Source organism: Microtus pennsylvanicus, chromosome 9 (genome assembly GCF_037038515.1).
Source record: "Microtus pennsylvanicus isolate mMicPen1 chromosome 9, mMicPen1.hap1, whole genome shotgun sequence".
Taxonomy (NCBI): Eukaryota; Metazoa; Chordata; class Mammalia; order Rodentia; family Cricetidae; genus Microtus; species Microtus pennsylvanicus.
In genome coordinates this window covers 12,216,844-12,244,512 of record NC_134587.1, presented here as the reverse complement: position 1 = coordinate 12,244,512, position 27,669 = coordinate 12,216,844, and the positions used below count along the sequence as shown (strand labels likewise).

Below are 27,669 nucleotides of genomic sequence, written 5' to 3'. Positions count from 1 at the left end.
TAGCTCCAGCTGGCCTAGAACGTGAATTGTAGACCAGGCTAGGCCCAAACTCAAGAGCTCTGCCTGCCTCTGTGTCCTCAGGACCAGGACTAACGTGCACCACTGTGCCTCCCCAGCCCCTCAAAAATCTTCAGAGAAATAACTATGGAATGAGACCCTTTGACACTGATTCTTTATGAAAACTAATATCTTTAATAATTAGTTACTTTCTTTAATATTTAACTTATTTATAAAAAGGACTTGTACTGGGAGAACCACTGAGATGGACAAAGAATTGAATATCTAGCGAGGCAGAAGACCCATCCGTGGAGAGAGTGCAAGTTAGAGCTCTTAGCAAACAGCTGTCTGCAGGATGAGATCCACTACACGCAGCCTCTGGGTCCCCTTCACTGTTAGTCCTGTTCAGATCCTCACTCCTCCTGCCTTCTACCGTCCTCACTGTCTTCTGTGAACAAGAAGCTAACGTCTTAGGTAGCCCACTCCTTTTCCTGTTTATGTCTCGCTAACGTTCCCGCAGACTTAATCCCAAAGTTACAGGGAAACAGAATAAAGCAGAAATAAGCTTTTAAATACAGTAAACGCTGACCCATCTATAATGGAACACTGCCTACCAAGCAAAACAAAAATGTATTTTTGTTGTTTAGGGCTAATGATATTTGTTCTTGGTTTGTTTCTTTTCTTTTCTTTCTTTCTTTTTTTTTTTTTTAAATCTTTGGCTCTTTACTCTTTGGGGGACCCACCACTCAGCTCCCAAATAAATCGCATGGAGGCTTGCTCTTCCTTACGCATGTCCAGCCTTAGCTTGGCTTCTTTCTTGCCAGTTTTTCTTAACTTAAATTATCCCGGCTACCTTTTGCCTCTGGGCTTTTATCATTATTCTATATATCTCTCTTAACTTCTTACTCTGTGGCTTGCTGTGTAGCTGGGTGGCTGGCCCCTAATGTCCTTGTCTCCTCCTTTTCTTGCTCCTTGATCTTTCCAGAGTTCTCCTTTTATTTATTCTCTTTGCCTGCCAGCCCCACCTATCCTTTCTCCTGCCTGGCTGTTGGCCAATCAACTGTTTTAGACCACTCAGGTGTCTTAAACAGGCAAAGTAACTCAGCTTTGCAGAGTTAAACAAATGCAACATAAAAGAATGCAACACATCTTCACATCATTAAACAAATGTTCCACAGCATAAACAAATGCAGCAATCTTTAATATTCTACAGCAGATATTAAAGAAAAAAGAAACATTGACTCAGGAAGTAAAGTACAATTTTGAATGATACTGTTGAATGATACCGGCCTTAAGTGAAATATATTATAGGAATGATCCTGGCTCCATTTTCAGAGCATTAGAATCATGTGCCCCTGTGGGGTATCTGCAGCTTTACGTGCATATGAATGTGTAGGAACTGTAATTTGCATAGCCTCAGAATTGCCCTTAGAGCCATGTGGTCTACAGCTAGGTATGGTGGCTCACACCTATAATGCTAGAACTTAGGAGCTAAGGCGGGAAGATGGCTAGCAGTTCCAGACCAGCCTGGACAACAGCATAAAGCCCTGTTTCCAAAAACCCAGAAAAGGACTATATAGTCTGTTACAGAAAATCAGCCTGCAAATATTAGTGCAAATGTCATTTTTAGGGTAGTTTTGATAGAGTTAATAACCTCATGCAGAATAAAACTCCCTTCTGCTGCCAGGTGTGATGGCACACACCTTTAGTGCAGCACAGGCAGGCCTCCCTGGTCAAAACAACAACAAAGATACACGTGAACACATTTTGGAAAAGCAGATGTAAAATTAGTTGTATTCACTTTAGATTTTATTGGTTATATTTCTATTGCTAGTTGTCAGTGTGCTATGAATTTAGAAAATTTGGTAGTTAATCGACTTGAGATCTTCCCATTTAGAGCTCTCTCCATCCCAGTTCTGAATCTCTTAGGTTTGTGATTAGAGGCCTGTGTGCACCTCCCTTCCTCTTCTGATCCTCTTCGCGGCTAACAGGCTGCCCTGACACTGGTCCTTTGTTTTTGTAGAAATGAGTGGTGCCCGGGGAATCAATGCTCTCTGTCTCTGTAGTGATTGTTTGACGTGTCATCTGCTGATATGGGGGAGGGTACCCCCATTCTGCCCCCTACCTCTGTTTCTCTGTGTCAAGTATTTATTTCAGATATTCTTTTTACAGGTACAGGAAAATTCCCCAGGACACAGAGCTGGGCTGGAGCCTTTCTTTGACTTTATCGTTTCTATTAACGGTTCGAGATTAGTAAGTTCAGCTTTTTATGGTTTTGTATATAGAACTTTGTGATATTCTTCAAAGTGGAATTATTCTAAATTAGGTTAGGTGTGTGTCAGCTACTTTTCAGAAGTAATCATTTTAGAGGCCGGTGAGATTTCCCATTGGGTAAAGATGCTCGCCATGGGCGTCTCCGGACCTCAGTTCAGTCCCTGAGACAAGCACAAAGGTAGAAGGAGAAAACTGACTCCAGAATTCCTTCTGACCTCCATGAGCGCTCGCTTTTGTTCTATCTTTCCCTCTCCCTCTCTCTCACACAAACGTACACACAGAACCAAAAAAAAAAAAAAGATCAGCTGTGCACACAATTATAATATGCTTATTTTTTCAAGAGAGGCTTTACTATGTAGCCCTGGAACTCACTGTGTAGGCCAGGCTGACCTGGATCTCAGAGACCCCCTTGCCTCTGCCTCCCGAGCGCTGAGACAAAAGGTGTGCACCCCTATTCCCAGCATGTTTAATCTTTATAGGAAAGATGCTAATAAACATTAGAGTGTCACATCTTCTTAGGGAAGCAGATTTGTTCTTCGTAGATGAAAGTTTGGTTTTTTCTAGGCCGGTGACAAATGGCCTAGGACAGTATCACCTCCCTGCCAGCTTTCTTGGATTGCAGTCCCATGATTTGTAAATTTATTGGAACAACAGAAAGAGTTGTTATCCAAAAACGGCTTTTTCTAAAGTGTCTTCAGTTGATACAGTCCTAAAGAAATTATGTAACTTCTAAAGGGAATTCTCATAACAGGAGCTATTTGGCTGGCTTATTTTTATAATGGTCTTATTAAGTTTTTGCTCATAATTTGTCAATGTCTGACACAGTGACCTTTGTTTTACATAATGAAATATTAGCATTATTTCACTCCTTTCCCTTTTAGCTCCTGATAAACAATAGATCATGTGTTAGAAGTAGGGCCTAAGATTAGACTTTAAAGTCAGCACATATTTTAGATTTTAGGGTTTCTCTGTGCAACAGTCCTGGCTGTCCTAGAACTTGCTTTTGTAGACCAGGCTGGCCTCGAACTCACAGAGATCCTCTTGCTTCTCCTCCTGAGTGCTGGGATCAAGGTTTGCACCACCACCACCACCACCTGACTATATTTTAGATTTTTTGTTTGTTTTGTTTTTGTTTTTATGAGATGGTCTTTCTGTGTAGCTCTGGCCATCCTGGAATCCTGGAACTCGCTCTGTGTAGACAAGACTGGCCTCAAACACAAAGATCGCCTGCCTCTGCCTCCAGAGTGTTGGGATTAGAGGTGTGCCTGGGTCCTCTGAGCAGCCAGTGCTCTTAACCTCTGGGCCATCCCTCCAGCCATATTTTAGATTTTAAAAGCAGTCGTGTAACTTTGATAGAGATGCAGTTCTTGTGACGTATTTTGTCTTCAGTCACTGAGTTGCTGGGCCACTCTAGTGTCGAGTTGGTGTTCCATAATCAGGGTAGAAAAGTAGTCAGCTTGCCTCACAGTGGGAGTTCATGTCCTGACATTCTTTTACTGGGAGAAACATTTGAAGTTAATAAAACTCCTGCCTGAAGAACTTGTATTTATATTGATTATCAATATTACTTTTATGAGATGTTTAAATTAATAATAATTTGCTTTACTTTTATTCATTAAAGACTGATTTCTGTGTGTTTGTAGAATAAAGACAATGATACTCTCAAGGATCTACTGAAAGCCAATGTTGAAAAGCCTGTAAAAATGCTCATCTATAGTAGTAAGACCCTAGAGCTTCGGGAGACCTCAGTTACACCCAGCAACTTGTGGGGTGGCCAGGGCTTGCTGGGGGTGAGCATCCGTTTCTGCAGCTTCGATGGAGCCAACGAAAACGTTTGGCATGTGCTGGTAGGTATTGAACGTGAGCTACTCCTGTGGGTGTAAACACAGCGTGGAGAGCTGGAGGGACACTGGCGTCTCCAGCTTCCAGCGAGTGTAGGGATATTATTATTAAGGATGGTATTGAGTTATGCAGATGTTATTATTTGGGATTAGATTGAGTTGTGTAGGTATTATTAGAGATTGTATTGGGTTGTGTGGGTATTATTATTAGGGATTGTATTGGGTTGTGTGGGTATTATTATTAGAGATTGTATTGTGTGGATATTATTAAGGATTGTATTAAATTGTATTGTAGAGAGATTATTATGTTTTTGGTTTCTGAAAATTAGTATTTATTGCTTTTTAGATACGATTATTTTTTTAACTCAAGAAAGAGAAACCAGTGTCAATAATGCACACAGTGATAGAAATATTTTAATTATTAAATATTACCTAATTTTCGTTGTTGGAAATTTAAAATACATGTATTCTCTAGTTTCTTAAATTTGACATTATCTCTAATGTGGGAATATTGGGGGTTATTTGGTCACTGTAATTACGAGCCGTCTCTATAAGACTTGGAGGATTATCACTTTCTATGTGTTGAGTTGGGCTATGTCTGTGCCATCCTAGGAAGTGGAGTCAAACTCCCCAGCAGCACTGGCAGGACTTAGACCTCACAGCGATTACATCATCGGAGCAGATACTGTCATGAATGAGGTAATTAGAACACCACTGAGTCAGGAAACATGCAAGGTAGGGAACCTGTGCAATGACCACGTGATGTTCCCCTCACAGCTACACGTAAGGAGACAACTTCCAGATCTATGTTCCATTTAATACCCTCAGGCATGAAGTATCATAATCAGCAAAGACAGAAATTTTAACTTTAAATGCAAAGCATGTGAAGTTCCTGAACACACACGGCAGAGAGGAAGTGTGACCTGATTCATTGCTAAGAAACATGGTTTCACCCATCACTTGGACTTGTCACTCAGTTATGACAGTGCTGCAGAGGTCCCTTAGCTCAGCTGTGTTGCTCAGGTCCTTTTCCTTGTCTCTCCACCAGTGAAGTTCACCCAAACCTGAGTAACCAGAACACAGCAATGCAGAATCTGCAGAACCTGAAGATTCGTAGTAAGAACACTGAGAAGGGCTTTTGGGACTGGCCTGAGCCCTGGCATCTAGTGGACTTGCTTGAATTAATATGTACATTAAATTAGACTCTGTTAGGTCAGTTGGTATTAAATAGTGATGTCCATGTCAAAAGTAGGGCCCAGAAGTTGATTTATTTTAGGAAGTTTCTCAGCCAATTCTGATAGGAGCCAAATTTTGAGACCCACTGTCCCCAGCTACAATACCTTCAAGTTTTTTCTCTTGACTGTGTGCAGTCCGAAGACCTGTTCAGCCTCATTGAGACACACGAAGCGAAGCCCCTGAAGCTCTACGTGTACAACACGGACACTGACAACTGTCGAGAAGTGATCATCACACCAAACTCGGCGTGGGGTGGGGAAGGCAGGTAAGGTCATCCCTCAGAGAAACTGTGACTGCTCACCCTAGCGGTCAGATAGCCGCAGCTTTTATTTTACCTTATTGTAAAAGAATGCTTTTAAGGCTGGAGAGAGGTTAGAGGTCAAGAGCACTGGCTGCCTGTAGTCCTGAGTTCCTAAGTTCAATTCCCAGCAACCTCATGGTATCTCACAGCTGTCTGTCATGAGATCTGGTGCCCTCTCCTGGTGTGCAGGTATACATGCCAGCAGAACACTGGATACATAATAGGTAAATAATTCTTTAGGAATAAAAGAATGCTTTTATTTTCAAATAACATCTTGATTTCTTTTAGAACTCATTAAAAGAAAGAACTGCTGTAGAATATTGGAATTAGTAATTTATTTTCTAAAGCCCACACCTAGAGAGCGTAGGACCCATGCTGTGGCCGTCTGTCTTGTTTTCCGGTCCTGACCTCAGAGCTAACTGACTCCTTTCTCATTTGAGAATTCCTGAGTGTAAGTCATAATTACAGAAAAGCTTAGGCAGGGTTTGAGAATTCCTGAGTGTAAGTCATAATTACAGAAAAGCTTGGACAGGGTTTGGAAACTACACATGTGCTCACCCCTGCTCAGTTTGTGTGGTTTCCTGGCTCCATATGAGCTCCATATGCTCACAGTATTTTTATCTCCCTACCTAAGGTTCTTAAGTTAAATGTGTTGAGCTGAATTTGCCACCAGAATTGTACATTGTAACTCAAGAGCAGTGAGATGGAGTATCTTCTCCGTATCCAGCCTGTCTGCAGCAGCCCTTGATCATGTTATCGCTAGCCACGGTCCAGCCTTGCACACACCCAGAAATGAGATCGTCTCAGGGCATTCATAATTGATCCACAGCAGGGGCTCGGGATGTAGCTCAGCTGGTAGATTGCTTGCCTAGCAAGCACAGAGCCCTGGCATAGAGCGCTGCATAAAACTAGATGTTGCTCACATGCCTTTAATTCCAGCACTCAGGAAGTAGAGGCAGAAGGATCGCAAGTTCAGAATCATTCTGGACCACATAAGACTCAGTTTCAAAAAAAAAAAAATGTGTTTTAGTCCACTTTAAGATTGCCTCATATGGGCTGGAGAGATGGCTCAGTAGTTAAGAGCATTGCCTGCTCTTCCAAAGGTCCTGAGTTCAATTCTTGGCAACCACATGGTGGCTCACAACCATCTGTAATGAGGTCTGGTGCCCTCTTCTGGCCTGCAGACACACACACACAATAAATAAATAAATATATATATATAAAAAAGATTGCCTCATATAAACTAATTTGCAAAGAGGCTTCTGTGTGCATTGGGTGGCAGAGTTCACTTCACAGTACAGGAGCGCCCTCTGCTCCTGTGTTTTATCTCTCTTCTTCTCACTGTCTTAAACTGCCCTGATGGAGAGCAGCTTATGGGGAGACCATAGCAGGTTACAGCCCATCACTCTGGGGAGGCCATGGTGGCAGGAACTTGAGACATCAAGTCACACACCCCCGTAGCAGAGAGAACATAAATGAATGTGTGCGTGCTTGACGCTAAGCTAGCTTTCTCTGTTCTTACACGGTCTGGGGCCCAACCCAAGGCATGGTGCTGCCCACAGTGGGCTGGGTCCTCCTACATCAGTTAACAATCTAGACAATCCCACAAACATGCCCACAGGCCAGCCTGATCTGGACAGTCCCTCATTGAGACTCTTTGCAGGTGATTGTAGTGTCAAGTTGACAGTTAGAACTAACATGACGGTATGGAAGAATAGCCTGGTCAGATTAGTGCCGCAAGAGTACTTGGTGAGCAAAGGGAAGGAAAGGTTTGTAGACAGTGAAGCTCAGCTGCAAAGGACATTACATGTTCTTTCTTGTTTAGTGACATTGACTGTACACCACTGTGTTCATATTTACAACATCTGGCTATCTATCGTTCCTTTTCTCTGAAGACCTTTTTTAATGTACTTTAATACCTTTTATGGGCATCTCTAGACAGTGCCTTTTAGGCATTTTCTCAAGTGTGTTCTGCATTTGTACACAGAGTATCTCTGCCTCCTTTCCTTCCTTCCTCGGAAGCTGTGTGTTACTCAGCTGCTGTTCATCTTGAGCCTCTCCTGAGTTTGCAGCAATATCTTGCTGTTGCTGCGAGCTCTTTCTCTGTCGTCACCTAGTTTTTTGACTAGCAGGCACCTTGTAAGCCAGCCTGTTGGTGTCCACCCCAGTGCTCAGAAATTGACATAGCAGGGTTGTGAGTTCAAGACCAACCTGGACTACATAGCTTGGCCCTTTTGCTCCCATCAAAGACTATTCCCCAGCAAAAGTAAAAAAACAAACAACAATAATTTGCTTTAAAATGTAATTATACCCAAAAGGCTATCATTGATCAATATAGATTACTTAATGTTTCTTCCTCTAAATTTGAGAAAAAAAAATTGTAGCTTTGATGGTAAGAGAAAATGGAAGTGTAGTTTTGAAATGTAAAGCACCCCTGTGAAAATCAGATTTAGGTAAGGAAGACCTGAAGCTGGCTGTTGCTTGGTCCACCAGCTTTTGGTAGTGGTGGGGTGCAGAGATACCATATATGCCTTAGCAGAGGAGAGAGAGGTTTCCATGCGTGGTGGCTCTGAAAGGGCCAGCTGCTTTGGGAGGTAAGAGATCGGGTGGAAACATAGATTGGAACCCTCCTGTCAAAAGACTTAAACTCACTGATCTAGATTTGGCTTACTCTGAGCTCTGGGGCTGTGTCAACCATGTAAGTAAACGTTCATTGATTCCGCGGTGTGGAGAGCTGTCACCATAGTAAGTGTACGGCCATGTGGATTAGCACACAGGACACAGCTATAGAAAAGCAGAACGTGAAGCATCTCCAGCATCCCACTGGTGAAAGAATGAGCCAATTTTCAGGATTTGTCACTTCCAAGATTTTCAGCTCTGGGTAGAAGTTGATCAGCTGACTTTGGTCATCCCTGCTCTATTGGATTGTCAGAATAGAGTGTTGCTTGATAGTCCCCTCAGCGTTGCACAGAGACAGCAGGAATTCCCCCAGAGGAGGAGGAAGAAACGAGACAGACTGCAAAGCAGCAGAGTGCTCCTGTCTTTTAGAAAGATGCCTCTGGTGCCATGGGCAGAAAAATTAGGAGAAATTGGCATCAAATATACTTATGTGGCTTGTGCTACCCTCTGCAAATGATGGCATCACGTGGGCATGTTTAGAGCTCTTCGGTGGGCAGGCAGCCTGTGATTTTGCAGCAGGTAATTATTAGGTGTCTGCCTAGTGCCAGGACTGTTAAGGCAATAAAAAGGAAGGGCTCTGTCACTGCAGGCCTTTATAGTCTATTGAGAGGGACAGACAGTAAACAGTTAACATACCATGTGTTGAATGGTAGTGAATATTTGGAGAAAAATAGGAACTAAGAGTAGTGTCTGGGTAGACATGGTGTTATGTATAGGTGGACCCTAGAGACTTCTGGGAAGATGGCAGAATGCAAATATGGATGTGTACAGGATGAGGAGGAGCAGGAGTCCAGACTACGTGGCACCATGTCTCAAAAAAAGAAAAAAGAAAACTCGAGGGGGAGGAAATGCATGAGCTTATATGTTTTAAAACTACAAGGAAATGCAAGTTGTATTTTATAACAATAAGAAAATGTTTCAGCCTTGGATGTGGCATCGGCTATGGTTATTTGCACCGGATACCCACACGCCCATTTGAGGAAGGAAAGAAAATTTCCCTCCCAGGACAAGTGACCGGCACACCTGGTACTCCTCTTAAGGATGGATTTACGGAGGTGAGATCATTTTCTATGTGGTCGTTCCTGTGTGGAAGCATGTGGTGGCGCTAGTTGAGGCAGGCGGTGAGGAGATAGGCACTAAGCATCACGCTGAATTTGAGGTCTCTGTAACTGGAGGGAGGCTGAGTATGTGCTCCTGGCCTTCAGAGGACTGGTGTGCAGATTTAGAGCGTCAGCATAGAGGGCAAGTTAGCCAGTGGAGGGTGATGAAATTGTAAGGGATCGTGTGCCTGCAGGGCTTTTAACTGCTTCTTAGGAATCCATCCCATGTGGTCACCTCTCTTGTCAACACATGAAAATCGCACACCTGAGAAGAAGATGTAAAGGCAGGGTTAAGATTGGTTTTGTGTGTGTGTGTGCGTGTATGTGTGTTTGTGCATACATACGTGTGAATGCCCAAAGAGGCCAGAAGAGAATATTGGAGGCCTTGGAGATGGACTTACATGCAGCTGTGAACTTCCTGGCGTGTGTGTGGCAGGGGAACCAAACTCAGGTTGTCCGCAAGTCCTCGCTGCCCTTGCTGCCGTCTCCAGACCCTGCCACAGTGCTTAATTCCCCTTCTCCAGTTCCAGAGGAGGGGCAGCCATGAGCAGTTCCTCCTTTCCTTACTCCCCATGCCAGAGCCCGTTCTGCTGCCCTCTCTTCCACCCCCTAATTGGGGCCTACTGCTAGAGAGGTTAGGATCAGAAGACATAGTGTCAGGTGGCAGCCAGGGAAAGGGCAGAATGCAGTGTGAGAATGTAGAGAGTCATGAGAAAACTAGACCTGACTCTGAATACGGGGACTCTGAAGTATCTAGAGTCCGGATTCCTGGAAGGTAGCAGTGTGGTCAGCGAGAGAAGAGTAAATAATACATCAAGGAGCTACACATCTTGAGATGGAGAAAGGAATCATGGGGTTAAGATTTCCAACTGGTTTCTCAACTAATTCCTAAGTAAACCCCCCGACCTGTGTTTGTTTTTCCACTAGGTCCAGCTGTCCTCAGTTAGTTCCCCGTCTTTGTCACCACCTGGAACTGCAGGAATTGAGCAGAGTCTGTCTGGCCTTTCTATTAGCTCATCTCCACCAGCGGTCAGCAGTGTTCTCAGTACAGGTATGTAGAGCTGGACCTGTCGGTGGCCTCTTCGTCTCAGGCTAGTTTCATAGACCTTAAGAAGCAGGACCACGTGCTCTGCATCAGCAGACAGCACCTGTCCGTAAAACCCCACGAATCAGGATGTGCACTCGCACAGAATCAGCATCCCACTACCCTCTGCATGGTGGAGCCTGGGCTGCGTTACCTCCACATCTGCTCTGTTCAACAAGGGTAGACATGGGGTGTGAAGAGATACTTTTTCTTTCTCAGGACATACACCTGGGTCCCTCCGTGTCTTTATTCTCTTCTACCTGACACGGGTCTTTTGGTTCAGTGACTCTAACAGTTTTTTGGAGAGAATTCCCATGCCATACAAGTCGCCCACAGCTTTTCTCGGTTTGCATCTAGAATCTGCTCCCTAGATGCCCAGTCCCCATGCTCTCCAGGAGGTTTGTAGGGTGTGCAGTCAGATATCCATGTCAACAGACACATGGCAAGGGTTTGTTTCCCACCTAACATGTGAGTTCTTTCTGGCTGTAGTGACTTCTTAGGTCCCTCAGACGACCTTCTAGTTATTCCTGAATCGTTTGGTAATAGTAGGTCAGCCGGCCCTTCTGTGGCTGAGTAATTATTACCTAGTTCGAATAACTTAGGAAAAAGATGACACCTCACTTTTACTTCTCCCTTGTCACCCTGCTGTTAAGCCAGTACTGTGTTTGACATCTGCACCGAGATCCCTGGAGCTGGCACTGCAAAGACCTGGCCTTCTGGATACTACAGAGATGACCGTGAATGAAGCAATACTCGCTCACAAAAGATTGAGAGGAACTGGCATTTTCACTGTTGAGTCAGTTTAAAAACACACTAGAAAAGTTTTCACCACTGAGAATGTGAATTTCTGAGACTAAAGTGTTAGCGCCTTGACCCTGTCAGAAGCAGTGTCCTGTTAGATTGTTTTCCATTCTGGCTTCTGCTTGTTCTCTGAGAATTCCACATAGTAACTGTGGACATAGAAAAGTGTGCTATAGTTTTTGTTGTTGTTTTTGGGTTGGTGTTTTGTTTTGTTTTTTTGAGACAGGGTTTTCTCTGTGTAGCCTTGGCTGACCTGGAACTCTCTCTGTAGACCAGGCTGGCCTTGAACTCACAGAGATCCTCCTGTCTTTGCCTCCTGCTGAGATTAAAGGCTTGCACCTCCATGCCTAGCTGTCAGACCCAGTGAAGCCTATTTGTGGCCCTAGACCATAATTCCTGGCTTAGGTACAGCCAGTTATTTTTTGATACAAAGAATGGATTTATCCTTTAAAATGAAAGAAATGCAGTATGAAAGATTTTATTAGCAAATAGAATTTGAAACAAATCTAGGCTATTTTCATTTTCTTTTTTTTAATGTGTTGGATGTTTTGCCTTCATGTGTGTCTGTGCACCACACATGTTGCTGGTACCCTTGGAAGTCAGAAGAGGAACTAGAGTTACAGACGATTATGAGCTACCATGGATGATGGGAACCAAACCCAGGTCCTCTGCAATAGCAACAGGTTCTCCTAACCACTGAGCCATCCCTCTAGCCCCTATTTTAATTTTCTTAGAGCCAAGGTTTAAGACAGAAACATAAAGTTGTTACAGCATCGCTATTATATGTTAGCATTTAACAGGCACTCTGGTAATAGTGTGGTCTAGGAGAGAGCCGTTTCCAACACTCGAGTTATGCAGCTTGGGCTCCTAGAACTCTTTCTTGCCAGTGCTGTGGCTAGGGTTTTTCTTCTTTACTTTCTATCTCTCTTCTCCTTCTCCCTGCCCCTCCTTCCTTGTTTGCATGTCTCCAGTTTCTTCAGGAAAGACTTCATACACAGTAAATAAGATAGTTGCATATGGTGGCTCATCCTTTAGGCACAGTTCATTCTTGCTGCCTGTTTAAACAGAAACTGGCCCAGCATGGCAGCTCGGGTGCCACCTCTACCTGCAACACTGGACCAGCAGATGTCATGAGCCGAACACAAGTGCATTTGTTCTGAACACAAACATGTAGCTTAAAGATCGTTCTGTACTGTAGTTTTAGATGCCTGGGTTTTGATTTCCATTCCTTACGTGAGGTCAACTGTGGCATTTTCCACTTGCAGAGTCATGATGGCTCTGAAAAAGCCTCATATTTGGAATTACCTCAGACTTCGGATATTAATTAAGGGTGTTCAACGTGTATTACTATTATTTTGACATCAGAAAGCCTCCCACTTGAGTAGGTGGTAAAGACCAGTAGTGGGTCCCAAGGATCCCTTGTACATGGAGTCTATTACCATGAGCCACTCTTGGTACAGACAAATGTGTTGGCCTGTGTAGGAAGTCCAAGTGTCTTTTTGTCTGCTTAGACATGTCTGCCATTGTCCTCATTCACTGAGTCCCAGGGTGTAGGGCTCTCTGGCAGCCCCATGTTTGCATGAGCCCACTGTGGATCTAGCCCATCTCAGGTCAGTGGCAGACATCCTGTCCAGTGATCTTATCCTTAGAAAGCTGTGACTAAGGTGTCTGTCGGGGCTGTGCATTGGTGGGTCACTCTGAAGGGTGATACAGCAAAGGACACAGCCAGTGGTTGGGTCTTAATCATGGTGAAGGACTGGACAATGTCCCCTTGTATATGGTCTGTTTATTTTCTGGCAGAAAAAATGGCTTAAAATTATTTTAATGTGTTTTATTTTAGGTGTACCAACTGTACCATTGTTGCCGCAAGTAAACCAGTCCCTTGCTTCTGTGCCACCAGTGAACCCAGCTACTACATTACCAAGTAAGCAGCGGTCTGGAGACATGCTCAGTGATGGTATTTGCGTGTGTTGCTCTCTTCAGCAGACCGAGGCAGGTGCCAGTCTGCCTGGTGTTCTCTGCCATCTCACCTCGCATCTGCACTCAGAGCTTCCTCATGGCTGTTCTTGCAGTTGCCCTGGCTGAGAAGGCTCCTTATTTAGGTCTTGAATGGCTCAAGTGTTAAAAAGGTTCTCCTTAATATTTCTGATGCAGACCAGGTCCCACTGTCTGGCTGTTACCAGTGAGCTGTCACCTCAGTGATGAGTGTGTGTTGTCAGGGCCTCAGATTAGAGCTGCAGTTGTCCATGTGCAGGTGTGGTCAGCCTCGAGCTGCACATGCGCACAGAGTGATGGGGCAGCGTGGTGAGCTCCTAGTGTGTGGACTTGAGTTATCACCCTGGGGTGTTCATTCCTGCTTTTGCAAATGTCGGACTCAGTTAGTACACGTATGAAAGAAAGCCAGAGACGGTAAACATCCGCCATCAAAGGAAGATCCAGCTGTGCTTCCTGTGTGGTTGCTGGTGGATTCTCCAGGTTCTGGACTACCGGGCAGCATCCCTCTTTTCCAGGGTGTAGGGGCATTTGCTACTTGTTCTTAACCTTTGCTGCTTTCACAGTCTAATCACTTAGATACCAGAACATGCTGAGCTATGTGACAGTTAGCTGTTGCGTGTGTATTCTGATGGGAAGCCACCACACAGGAAGTGAAGCTGAAGAGGGAGGAGTACTTTTATCAGCATGTGAGGAGCCGTCTTCTTCCCGGGCAAACAGTTTACCGTGTGTTCTTTCTTCCCCTCTGTTCAGGTCTGATGCCTTTGACAGGAGGGCTGCCTAACCTCTCCAACCTCCCCAGCCTCCCCAACTTCAACCTCCCTGCTCCGCACATCATGCCAGGGGTCACCTTGCCGGAGCTCGGGAACCCGGGTATGTTGCCTGCCTTACCCTCCTAGGATTTCACTAATAAAAACTCTGCAGGAAAGCGAGGCCTCCAGCTCAGTCTTTTCCACTAGAGCAAATCAGCTTAGCAGATTTCAGCTTCTTGTAATCAGTATTCAACTTTTCATGAAGAGGAGGAAAACAGAAGTCTGTGAGTCAGCCACTGCCTCCCCTTCTCTCTCTACAGCTTGACAGTTTTGGTCGCAGACAGGCTGTCACAGAGGGGTCAGTGGAGTGGCACTGTGGCTGAATCTGATGATGTGGTGTGGGTCACCTGCTAGAGGTGCCCGAGTCCCGCTTTTTCCTGCCTGCTTAAGGCCACAGCCACAGGGAGTGCTGCCTGGTGCCTATGCTGTGCAGTCGAGGCCCATTCTTTTTCATTTTTCTGGGACTGGTCTAGGCTAGCGTCAAACGGATCGTCTTCCCATCGCAGCCTCTCAAGTGCTCGACCATGAGTCTGCACTCCCCTGCCAGCTAAGTAGTCTGTTGTTGACAGGTGCTTGTAGTGGTGACTGAGAAGTCTGGCTGCCAACCGGTGGGACTCAGGCTTTATGTCCAGGTGAAAAGGAAACAGCAGCACCCTGTCTGCTCCTGCTGACGACCCGATGACTGCCCATTTGTGGCACTGCAGTGGTGCATCCCACTGCACTAAGTATTGGTGACCCTGCAGCGATGCATCCCACTGCACTAAGTATTGGTGACCCTGCAGCGATGCATCCCACTGCATTAAGTATTGGTGACCCTGCAGCGATGCATCCCACTGCACTAAGTATTGGTGACGCTGCAGCGATGCATCCCACTGCACTAAGTATTGGTGACGCTGCAGCGATGCATCCCACTGCACTAAGTATTGGTGACGCTGCAGCGATGCATCCCACTGCACTAAGTATTGGTGACGCTGCAGCGATGCATCCCACTGCACTAAGTATTGGTGACGCTGCAGCGATGCATCCCACTGCACTAAGTATTGGTGACGCTGCAGCGATGCATCCCACTGCACTAAGTATTGGTGACGCTGCAGCGATGCATCCCACTGCACTAAGTATTGGTGACCCTGCAGCGATGCATCCCACTGCACTAAGTATTGGTGACCCTGCAGCGATGCATCCCACTGCACTCAATATTGGTTGTCACTGTCACACTTCCGGCAGATTTGCAATTCTCACCATCTGTATACTCATCAGCTCAACACATTCTCAGCCAGACTGAAAAAAGGGGGCCCAGAGAACCCTAGTCATGCTCACCACACCACACTGCTCCTCCCTGGTGCCTGGATTTGTGGTCCCCGCTGTCTCAAATCAAATGCAGCAAGCTAAGCGCAGGAGTTAGCAGATTTCAGCCACTTCTAATCAGCATCCTCTTTTATATGAAGAAGAGGGGAGGAAAAGTCTATGACTCTCCTTCCATGGACAGACACTATTGAGTCTGCCTTCTCTTAGCTCTTCCTGCTTTGAAAATCTCCAGACGATCCCACTAAGAACAGCATAAATAGTTGTCAGTCTCAGGACCTCCCCGGGTGCGGGGTGGCTACCATGCTCCTCCATGGCTCCTTCCTGTTAGCTGTAACTGGACTTGGCACCTTGCCTGTCTCACAGCCAGCCAGCTCCTCAAATGCCATGGGGTGCTGCTTTCCCTTCTGGGAGGACCTGTCCTCCCATCAGCAGATGCCTAAGTGGGACTCAGTAAGAGAAGCTTGGGAATCGGAACTTTGGCCCTAGCTAGAGGTTAGCGGAGGTTGTGGCTCGTGGTCCCTCCTCAGCTTCAGGTTCTAGATGAGGCACAGAGAGAGGTGCTTGATAGCAGCATGCTGGGTGCTGGGAGGATATGTGATCTCTGCTGTTTCTGTCCTAGGTTTGCCACCTCTTCCCTCCTTGCCTCCCCGAAACTTAACTGGTATTGCACCTCTCCCCTTGCCGTCTGAGTTTCTCCCGCCATTCCCTTTGGTTCCCGAGGGCTCTTCTGCAGCCAGCGCTGGGGAGCCACTGTCTTCCCTTCCTGCCACGGGCCCACCTTCTGACCCTGTCATGACTACTGCAAAAGCAGAGGCTGCCTCCTCACTCACTGTGGATGTGACGGCCCCTGCTTCCAAGGTCCCCGCCACTATTGAGGACAGAGTCGGCGACTCCACCCCAGCCATCGAGAAGTCTGTTTCTGCAGTTACGGATGCAAATGCTTCTGAGTCTTCTTAGCTTGGAATCAATCTTCACAATCAACGTGGTCTATTTATTTAACCACAGGATCATGTCTGGGAGCGCAGACCACCATTGATTTCATACTAGTTTGTACCGTACCTGTAGGCATCCTGTACATAATTCTAAGGGGAAACTACGCAAGAGGCTGAGGGCTTGTCTCCTACCAACTTGGGTGGAATCACAGCCAGGGAGGGGTGTGAGAATATGCTTGTATTTTCAACAACCAAAAAGAGTTGTTATGGGTGGCTTGCTGCCAGGCACCTACTGCCGTTCTGGGTTGGACATCTTTGGGAAGGATGGCAGGGTGCTCGCTAGGTTCCCTGTCCTTATGTAAGGAAATGAAATGTTTTATGCCTAGTGCCCACATGCAACGTTTCTTGTACTTTGTAAATTGTTTGCAAGAACACAGACCACCTCACTAAACTGTCAAAGGAAACAAGAATTTACTCTTGGTCTCTGTGAGTCACATCTCTCTTAAGGTTTACAGGAAACTCCCCTTGAAGACGTTTTGTTCCGGTTACACAGCACACTAGTAATTGAACATCTTTTTATTCCGCCTGTACACAGATCTTGTTCTGAACTCAGAATTACTCAGACACCATTTTGTAGCTGCTGCCGTTGCGTTAGGTGCCTGCAGTAAGATGGCATTTAAAGGGAAATAAAGGAGGTGCTGCACTTGTAGCTACTTAACAGTACAGCCACCCCGGAGAGCACAGACAGCAATAAATTACAGTGGCTTTACTTTTCTCCTTGTGTTCTCTCTGCACATGCACACATCACGTGAGCTTCACATCTCTAAAGTCAGTTTGTGGTGTGCTCCTAAGTTTCCAAGAGATGCTAAACTAAGTGGGATTGGTTTCCTGAGAGATATAAATGCATCCACTAGCCCCATTTTGGAAGAAAGACGGAAGTGGTTGACCTGGTGCCAGCATAAAGACTCACACTGCAGCAGTGACCGCTGCTAACACTCAATCAGAAACCCAGCCCCTCTCCCAGGATGCCCTTACAGAGCCTCATACATGCTTCAAGTGGAATGATGAAGAGGGCTCCACCAGTCCTGGCACTGGGCATCCCTGAAGTTCCCTGGCAGCTCGTGAACCAAATTGGCAAGCTCCCGATTCAGTGAGAGACCCTGTCTCAAAAAATAAGGTGGAAAGCGATTGAGGAAGACATCTGACGTAGACCTCTGGTCCACACACACTCATTAAAGAGAAGATACAGCAGTTGTTAAAAGACAGTCAAAGCAAATGAGCAGATTTCAGGCTTTTAAATGACTGAGCAGTAGAGCCTCCGGTGAAGGGTCTTTAACGAGCAGCTGGGAAGAGGGCATCACTTGTATCAGTTGTTTGGTCAAAAGAACAGCGTTGGGTGTGAAAGCCTTGGATGAGACTCTACCTCCGTTAGCCCCACCCCTTGTCTCAGCGTCCGCAGTCTTCTTCTGTAAGCCACTTGGCCCCCCTCTCCTAGGGAGCTGCCGCCGCCCTGGGGTCACTGAGCATCTCCCCATCCCCCCATGGTCCTAGCTGTCCAGCGAGTGCTACTCAGCCTAGCTCGGGGCCGTGCTCTTGTTTGCTCTGTTTCTCTCTAGAGCCGGTTCCTGAGTTTTTGACAGGCTCCCAGCCAGCAGCATGGCTCTTGCCACATTGCCATCAACCACACCTAGCGGCTAAAAGGACCTCAGGCTGAACAATCTGTCCCCACTATACTTCACACGCGAGAAATAACGCTTACTCTTCTTACTCTGGAGATAGCTGCTGACCACTGAGTCAAGCTTACCGTCCACCTGTACTGCTTTGCCATTTATTTCTCCCATTGCTCAAGCCTTCCAGAAGGTCCCAAGCACATTATTCAGGTTCCCCATCAGCCGTGCCACACCTGCTGTTGAGAACTCAGACAGACAGACACCCCTGTCTGCTTTGTCCCTTCAACTCCCTTTGATTTAACATTTTACAAGTCTAATTTCCATGTCTGTCTAAATCGTACAGATTTCCCAGAACCTCTCAGTTTTTCTGCAGCTCACACCCCCCCACACACACCTTGGGGCTTCAGTAAGACTTCTAAAGCCCCTTACCAAGTTCAAGGGCCCTGCTGAATCAGTCAGGCCTAGGGAACTGGGAATCAAAGGCCTCCCTCAGGCTTAATTCCCTCAGCTGCTCCAATGCCTGGTAGTCATAGGGACCTTAGCCCTGAGTAGTAAGTACCAATTGCTGGGTGAACCAGTCCAGCAGGGATCGAGTCTCCTCCGGCTATGCAGCTCTTGTCTTGAGGAGGGATGAGTTTTATTACTTAGTCTCTCCGCTTCTCCTGCACTTACAGCTGTTTACATTAGGATTCATAACAAAATTACAGTTATGAAGGACAACGAAATAACTTGATTGGTTGTGGGGGTCACCACAACCCGAGGAATGCTATTAAAGGGTTGCAGTGTTGGGAAGATCGAGAACTGCCGATGTAGAGGGCCACACCGGCAATCTCTCGAGGAAGATCCAGTTTCGGATGGCTCACGCTTGGTTAGCCATCCCATCACCCATTGCAGGGAGCAGGCAACCACCCCTCATCAACAGCACACCGCCCCATACGACCTATCAAAAGGACGGTCCCTGCAGACACTGTACCCTCACAGATGGGCCTCAGTTGACTGTTTCAGCACCCACCCCTCCCAAACTCTGTTTGGGTTCCCTCGGTGCCGGTGGGAGCACCCTGTGGGACTTTTCCAAGGAAACGGTGAACAAACTTCCTTCGGTCTGCTGTTGGATAGGGCACCAACAGCAGACCGAAGGAAATTCCATCTCGGTGTCTTAGTGAGCATGTGTGTTTCTGGGGGTCACAGGAGTATGGGGCAGGGGCTACTTCCAGGGATGGGGAATGCACAGGTAGCTAAGCTGCATCACCTACCCCAACATAGGTGATGACCCGTGAAATCAGAAACCGTGAACTCAGAACTCAGAAAGTTGAACCCAGCTCAACTTTCAGACACCAAGATGCCCCAGGCTGTCCTGCCTGGTTATTGGCACTGCTGGAACTGGGCTTGAGGAGACTCCATCCCACCTCAGAGGCAACTTCACAGAAACTTGTGTGGACCGGGAGAAAGACCCAGGAGCAGAAGGGAACTGTGCACAACCATGACAGAACAGACTCAGGCATTGAAGAAATCTTACAGGGGAGCAGCCCAGAATCCAGGGCCTGGGCCCCAAGGCTGTCAGCCCCACCGCGCTCCAGCCTTGTGTTCAGTCAGCAACAAATGCATTTACACCACACATGCGCTATATTTTAACAGTTCATCAAAGTCTTTTTTTTTCTTCCAGAGTGTGGTCCTATCTTTTATGTTACCTTTTAAGGAAGGGTATTGTTTTGTTTGTTCCCTGTTTTTGTTGCTTTTTTTTTCCCCTACTGTTTTTCTGTTGGCACAGTGGCAACACCTGAATTTACTGCTGTTTGAGCCAGTAATTGCAGCTCCACAGTTACTAGTTCTGTCTCTGGCAGCAGCCCAGCATGACTTCTCCATCCTGTCCGATCTGCCTCCTGCTACTGCCACCAGATGTGGTTCTAGCCACATCTCTATCGTTCTCTTTAGCAATAAGACCCAGGAGTCAGAGGCTGGGGTGAAAACCTATGAGCTCAGAAAGGTTGATGAGGAACTAGCTGACCTTCCTTCTTTGTCAGCATCTCAGAAACTGTTCTTTCACTCTGCCACCCTCAAAGTCCCTTCCCACTACTTCCTGTGTGCCTCTCTATCCATCTTCCAGACTCCCTCTGACTCTCTATGATTATTTTCTCTCAACCAGTTGCTGGCTTCACCTTCTGACCCAATGTAACATGAGGGCCTGCTTGTTGGGGTTTCTGTCCTGCCCAGTTCCCACAGCTGGTAAGCCCCAAAGAAATTACACAGAAGTCTATATTAATGAGAAACTGATTGGCCCATCAGCTCAGGCTTTGTATTAGCTCTTATAACTTATTATTATTATTATCTATGTTAGCCACGTAGCTCAGTACCTTTTTTGGTGATGCAGATCACATCCTGCTTCCTTGGTGGTCTGCACAGGACTGCGGAGGAATGGGCTTCCTCCTTCCCAGCATTCTCCTGTTCTCATTGCTCCACCTCTACTTCCTGCCTGGCCAATCATCGTTTATTTAAAACATGATTGACAGAATACAGACAATTCTCTCAACCAACCCAAGGTTGATTATTTAATTAACACAAACTTGGAATTCACAGTGTGATTGAATATCCTGGAACATTCCCCCCTCTTCTCTGCAGTCTGCTGCTTTCTGAGCACCAGCAGGCTTTCACCTGTCTGCAGGCCAAGTGCCGGAAGCATACATGAGCTTTTGAAACTCTTTTCACATCTGCAGGGAAGGAGCTAAGAGTTAGACTGACAGCTACACACGGTGGCGCACGCCCTTAGCCCCAGCACTTGGGAGGCAGAGCCAGGCGAATCTCTGAGTTCAAGGCCCACGGTGGCGCACGCCCTTAACCCCAGCACTTGGGAGGCAGAGCAAGGCGAATCTCTGAGTTCAAGGCCAACGTGGTCCACAAAACAAGTTCCAGCAAGACAGCCACGTGTAACCAGAGAAACCCTGTATTGAAAAACAAAACAACAAAAAGAGTTAGGCTGACCACTGGCATTCCTTCCCCTTAGGTGCTGAGTTAGATGATTCTGTGCACAGGGAGGTGACAAAGGTCACAGGAGGGGCAGTATTGGCCCCAGTTTGGCTAGCAATTGGCACTGCTGATACTCTAGCATGCTCACTGAGGGTTCCTTTACAGGCTTCTTGAGTATCAAAACAAGCTGCTAAATAGAAAAGCAGGGAAGCAGCATTGCAACAAATTATTCCGACTCTGGAGTGACAGGCCAGAGAAAGGGCAGAGGGGACATTTTCCCGGGTGCCAGGGCCAAGCAAGTGGTGAGAATGCACCTCTCATAGGGGCTGGTGGTTTTAGTTAGTAGAGCACCTGCCTTAAAGGCACGATGAAGCAAGTTCGATCCTCCTAGAACCCATGTTAAGACAAAATAAAGAAAACAAGGCATAGCTGGGCACAGTCGAGCACACTTTTCATCCCAGAACTCCGGAGGCAGAGGAAGGTGGATCTCTGTGAATTCAAAGCCAATTTGGTTTACATAGCAAATTCAAGGCCAGCCAATGCTATGTAGTCAGACCCTGTCTCAGACCACTCCTGCCCCCGACCAAGGCCAGACATGGCAGCAGGTGCTTGTAATCTGAGCACCAGAGAAGCAAAGGCAGGTGGTGACAGGTGGACTTTTGGTAGCCAGTCAGCCTCGCCCACTTGGCGATTACAAGAGCTTTGTGGCACCCTGTCTCAAAAGCCAAGACAGACAGTATCTGAGGAACGGCCCAGGGTGTCCTGTGGGCTCCAGGCCCTCGTGTGTACTCACATGAGAATACATGCACACACAAACACAAACTCTCCCTGGGGCTCGGGGCAAGCATCTTCAGAAAGCCCTTGACTCAGGATGACTGGAGGCAGATATTAAAAAGTGTAAAGCATGAGATAAGGAAGTTCATATTTTCAAATGTAAGTCTTTACTAAGTAAGGGAGGGAGGGAAGGAGAGAAGAGAGGGAGGAAGGGGAAAAAGTGAAGGGAAGGAAGGGACAGAGTGAGGAGGAAGAGGGAGGAGGAAGGGATGGAGAGAGAGAGAGAGAGAGAGAGAGAGAGAGAGAGAGAGAGAGAGAGAGAGAGAACTGAGGTCATCAGGTTAATTTAAGGCTTTAGACTTAATCCTATGGATGTGTTACCAACTGTGGTGCATGGAAGAAACTATTTTTCTAATTTAATACACATTTTAAATATATATATTGAAAAACAATTGTTCTCTTTCAGTGAGAAAAAAAGGAGCACGTTTAGAGAGACGTGAGTCAGGCATGCTTTCCTAGACCGAAGCTAGTTCACACGGTAGGGGAGCTGTGGGTGGGAGTTTGAATCCAGGTAGATCTGTGCTGGCTCAAGCTTCAGATCTGCCCCACAAGGCGTCCCGGAAAGGCTCCGGGGACCTGCAGTGAGCACTGCAGGCCACCAGATGGCGCTGCAAACTTAGAAAAGCTGCGCCCCGTTGGAGACTGCGGGGTCTACGGGCCGGTTGCGCAGGGCCCGGGGCGTGGCCAGCAAAGGTGGAAGGCGTGCTTGGGCTCCTGGATCTTTCCAGCACTAACGCTTGACTAGGTAGAGAGATACCGGGGATCTCTGGAGTATCGGTACAAAAGCGTCCAGGCTGTGAGGAACGTGGCTGGGACCAAGTCTGGTGCAGTATCCCGCACCCTCTGGCGGCTGCATCCTGCGCCCAGCCACTTAGCTGTTTCTGCCCAGATTGTGTCAGCAGTCACTCCGTCCGAGGTTTACAGATAGACGTTCTCTCGGGTTCAGGAAGAGTCATTCACGACGGTCAGGGAAGTAGCACACGCGATTCTGGGGCAACACACACTTCTTAGATGAAGAGAGGGTGGCTGAGTAGTGCTGGACATGGAATGGTCATGGGTTGGGATACCGTTCTGCAAGACCTTGAACGCAGGATAAAGTGCTTAGCAGACCACTCAGTTCTGAGGATCTTGCCTTTTGCAGATATCAAGGTTTGAAAACCCTCGTTAGCAAGTAGAAGTCTTTTCTGACGTGGGAAATGAAATATGTGAAAATCCAGACAAGTCTGGTGAATTGTGTTCCTATGCCCGGGGCTTCAGTCTCTGGTCAGATGACCAGCAGCAGTGAGGCAAGCCCTGCTCCGCCCTCCCGCAGACGCCATTCAGTCCTGGGGCCACATCTGGCTTTGCTGGTATCTGTTAGTGAACCGCTGTGAGTGCAACTCCAAGTGGTGAAGGGGCAGAGACGGCTGGGACACACGATGGCTGGACACTCAGGTTTCCTGCAGCATCTTGGCCATGAGCCTCTCTAGACCAAGCAGGGGCATGGTGGGGGCAAGGGAGGATGCTTCAGCCCACATCTGTCCTCATGGAAGTGACTGTTGAGGTAACTGAGGAAGATCATGATCGTGAAAGGTAATGGGGGGAGGTTCTGCCTCTAATGCTGAGTTCATTCACTTCCCAATGGAGGGGAGGGTGGGGCATAGGTACACACACACAAATGGTTAAGAAATAGAAATGTATCCTTTAAACTTTGCAATAAAATCGCTTTTCTGCAAAAATCAGTTGTGATTTTTTTTTTTCTCTTCATAATGAGTTCTGAATAAAGTCTGGGGCACGTTTGTCACATCAACTGTTTCTAAACAGTGTGCTGGGGATCTTAAGGTATCTCAAACACAAGATAAATAAGACGGTAAGACTCACATTTGAAAACTTCTGATAATATAATACTTCCCCCTGCCCTCAAGACAGGGTTTCTCTGTGTAACAGGCCTGGCTATCCTGGAACTTAGTTTGTAGACCAGGCTGGCCTTTAACCCAGAGGTTTGCATGCCTCTGCCTGTGTTGGGATTAAAGGCATGAACCACCATGGCAGACATAATTACCTTTGTGTTGAAAAGAAAGATGCTTACAGAGACTGGTGCTCGTTATTTAAAGCAGTTGAACTAACTATGCCCAGATTAGCTCCTGCTGCCACGCTATGAGCAGACTAGACCTACATCCCTCCTGCTCAGACCTACAGAATGGGCATAACTCTAGTTCGCTGTGGTCAAGTCAGTGTCTCATACACAGGTAACATCTATTCCTGTGAAACCTTTCTTAAAGAACATAGCATGGGGCTAGAGAGACGGTTCAGTGGTTAAGAGCACTAACTGCTCTTCCAGAGGTCCTGAGTTCAACTCCCAGCAACGGCATGGTGGCTCACAACCATCTCTAGGGAGATCTGATGCCCTCTTCTGGTATGCAGGCATTCATACAGACAGAGCACTCATACTTAAAAAAACAAAACCATCAAGACAAAAAACATAAATTAAAAAAAAAAGAGCATAACATGGACTTGGGTGGCAGCTTCAGCTTGTCCCCACTCTGAGGCACGGGTCTCCAGGAGTTTCCATCTAGAGTTGGGGATCCATTTGAGGCTTGATGGATGGAATATTATGAAACATGCCAGACACCCAATTTTGCAATCACTAGAGGATAAGTGATGTATTAGCATGTAGATGGCAACTAGACATTAAAACACAGAAGGAGCGGTTTCATGGTCACCACGGGCAGGGGTGCCAGGCTTATGAGAGCCCATTATGTATTTACAAAGATCTAGATGCTCTAAGGTCCCAGACGTAAGAGGCATACATTTCATCACCACACTGCACCCTGCTAGTGTGTACAATTACTGTTAATGATGACGTCAGGGTCCTCTAGGTCAGTTTTCCACTGAGTTCTTATGTGCTCCCCAAATCCAGGAAGTCACAATTCTATGTACAGGAGAGTATGTATGCATTTGTGGTGATCCTATATTAATACTATGTAATGCATTTGTGGTGACCCTATATATGATACTATGTATGTATCTGAAGTGGACTTTCCAAAGCAAAGACTACGCGCAGAAACAGGTCGTTTGTCGAGTTACTGGAGGTGACCCTGTAGTGTTTTGCAGTTATTTGGGGCCTTATGACTCAGCTGTCGTCACGAATGATACTCCTGGTCTGAGGCATGAGAACCCAGGTGTCCTCCCTCGCTTCTCTTCTTCAGCGGCTGCAAGTGTAGGAACAGAACCACCAAATGATCCACTGTGCTCACGAGTGATAAACACACATGCCCTGCCATCAGCCAAGGCTCCATACCAAGGACAGCTGGCTTGGAGAGTTGCCAAGGGCTCTTACCAAGCCTGCACAGATTTTTGCATGGAATGAGAATTGAGCTTTTCTTTCTGGGGGTGGAAAGGGACTTGTAACTCTAGCATATCCTATTATACCATTTTGACTCAATAAACACACACACACACACACACCACAAAAACTCCAAACTTGTGTGTATGTGTGTGTGTTGGGGGTCCTAACACTTTAGGATACACGAGGTCACATGCTGAGGGCTCCAGTCGGTTTTTACTGAAGTGTACCCTGTATGTTACAGAGAAGGAGCAAATACACACACAAAGAACAGTGCTTCTAAGAGACGCGGACCCTGCACAGCTTTACCGTTTAATCCTGTGGTAATGGCAAGAGGAGAGCGATGTTTCCATCGTGGTTCACCCAAACCCTCCAAACCAGAAGGGAAAAGTTCTAGTGCCAACATGGCTGGCCTGGGAAACAGACAAGAGGCTTTGCAAGGTTTCATGTTACATGTTGAAAACAAGACACTTCATTGCCACTGTGTCCTTGTGCCAGGCCACTAAAGGAATGCAGGCATTCTCATCCCCTCAACCAATGCAGAACCAAGAACGTTCCTAGGGTGAGCCTTTATGTTTTCCAGATTTCCTCTCCGAGTATGGCTTCTAGAGATGTGGGGGTTAAATGAACTCCATCGAACAAGAAACTTGACTGTGGCCATTTTAGCAGAAATGAGCAGTTCACACACTCCACCAGATAGTCTAAATCACCCTTACAAATCTGTTTATTTTACTACGAAAAGGTTAAGACCTGTTTTGTAAAGTTAAAAAGAAAAACCAACAAAATACCAAGCTACACTTTAGCATAGTTCTTTCCCCTCACCCCCAAGACTTCACCTCTCCAACAAATGGAAAGGCGTACATTGCTGGCCCAAGGCAAGAATAAGTGTATTTGAAGATAAGCATGCTATTGAGTCAAGACACACAAAGATAGTCCTGCCTGTGCTGTTTAAGCTCCTTACACTAACTTGGTCACTATCTGGGAATTCTGCATCTTGATATGCACGATCTGATAATGCTTGGGGGGGGGGGGGTTGTCTTTCAAGGTTTCTTGTAAAAGACTTAAAAAGTTGAAACTATGCATCTGTGTAGACGACCCATACTTCCGAAAAAGGAGTTTTACAAACTGAAGAAAACATTCCTACTGGAGAGGAAAAACTGTCAGGAAAAAGTTAACAAGCTCTTTGATACACCTGTCCAGAAGCCAGCAGCGTCAGTAGCCATGGTGTCTTGAGATCCAGAGGACAAAGGAACGGCATTAGCTTGCTGTGTCTTGGCCACAGGCAGGCCTCACACAAAAGCCATGCCAGGATAATGAGCTCAAAGACAGCCTCAAAACCAGGTGCTGGCTGCTGCTAAGTCTGCTGTCTCTTCTTAGGACCTCCCAATGGCTTCCATGGAGGTCCTATAGCCTCTCTTATGTACTGGGGCATGGTTTCCTTAGGTTCCTGCCAGGCAGGGGCTATTACTAGACAGTTTACAGATGAGTGACTATGGTCACACAATAAACACGCAAGGCAAAGTCAGAGTTGACTTCCACGCGGGAGATGGACCCCTACCCCCACCCCATCTTGTATTACCCTTCTCCTGAACACCTTCTTAGAAAAGAAGCTGCAGATTTGGTCATTAGTAGACAAAACAACCATATTTTTGAAGAAGCTAAAATAAAACTGTCAACACTCATTTTCAGCAACTTTAGTATCTAAGTCTGATGACTACCCTGCCCTACAGAAGACCTTGGTATCTCCTGCTAAGTGGATGAATTAACACTAACACACACACACACACACACACACACACACACACACACACACACACACGCAGCACCGGGACAGGATGCTGGGCTTGTAATGTTAGGTCCACGGAAGGCACCGTTCACATCAGCTGTAAGACTTGGAGGGACACACTGGCGCAGCTTCTCCCAAGTTCCAGGCTTCCTTCTGGGGGAGCTCCTGACCCAGTCACTCGCAAAGTTCTCAATAGTAGGAGAACACTGGCAGGAAGAAGCCCAGAGCTCCTTTGTGCTCCTCCATGGGGAAGCACACAGGCCCCATGCGTGGGTGGAGGCAGGAGACAAGAGGAGCACGGGTCTCCTCACTGCCACCCACAGTGTGCTCTGATGGCATCCCAATACCTTAGGTTTGCTCTTTATGATTATAAAAAAATAAATAAAAATCACATTTGCTCTTGGATTTCTCAGCACTGAAAAGCGACACTTTGGGATTCCAAAGGCTTTAATTGATTAGCTGAGGCAGTCTTTGTAGCCCAGGTTTCAACTCAATCCCCTGCTCCATACCTCCCTACACTGAGGCTGTGGGCATGGATCAGTCACTGAGCCCAGCTTCTCGGTCCCATTGGCTTCCTCTTTTGGGGAGCAGATTCCGCCGCCCTCCTTCAAACAACTGTTCCACAGACAGAGCATACATAACTGGCCAAAGCACAATCCTTCTGGAGCTCAGTTACTGGGTTTCCCCTCCGTTTGTTTACTTTTCTTTTCCTGGGAACCCAGTCATCTCTTCCTTGGAA

The 27,669-nt window shown here is 46.6% G+C and overlaps 1 protein-coding gene across 2 annotated transcripts in view; it reads left to right on the top strand.

The window, feature by feature from the left end:
* The window catches only part of Gorasp2 (golgi reassembly stacking protein 2), a 28,191-nt gene extending 11,063 nt beyond the window's left edge, over nt 1–17,128 (top strand). For both annotated transcript variants that reach the window (XM_075984935.1, XM_075984936.1), the window contains exons 2-10: nt 2,170–2,250; nt 3,915–4,118; nt 4,725–4,811; nt 5,483–5,613; nt 9,251–9,383; nt 10,356–10,479; nt 13,154–13,237; nt 14,059–14,178; nt 16,042–17,128. In XM_075984935.1, coding sequence (XP_075841050.1) covers nt 2,170–2,250; nt 3,915–4,118; nt 4,725–4,811; nt 5,483–5,613; nt 9,251–9,383; nt 10,356–10,479; nt 13,154–13,237; nt 14,059–14,178; nt 16,042–16,379 — 1,302 coding nt within the window. In that variant the 3' untranslated portion in view covers nt 16,380–17,128. The remainder of the gene's footprint in view (nt 1–2,169; nt 2,251–3,914; nt 4,119–4,724; nt 4,812–5,482; nt 5,614–9,250; nt 9,384–10,355; nt 10,480–13,153; nt 13,238–14,058; nt 14,179–16,041) is intronic.
* The last annotated feature ends 10,541 nt before the right edge of the window (nt 17,129–27,669 follow it).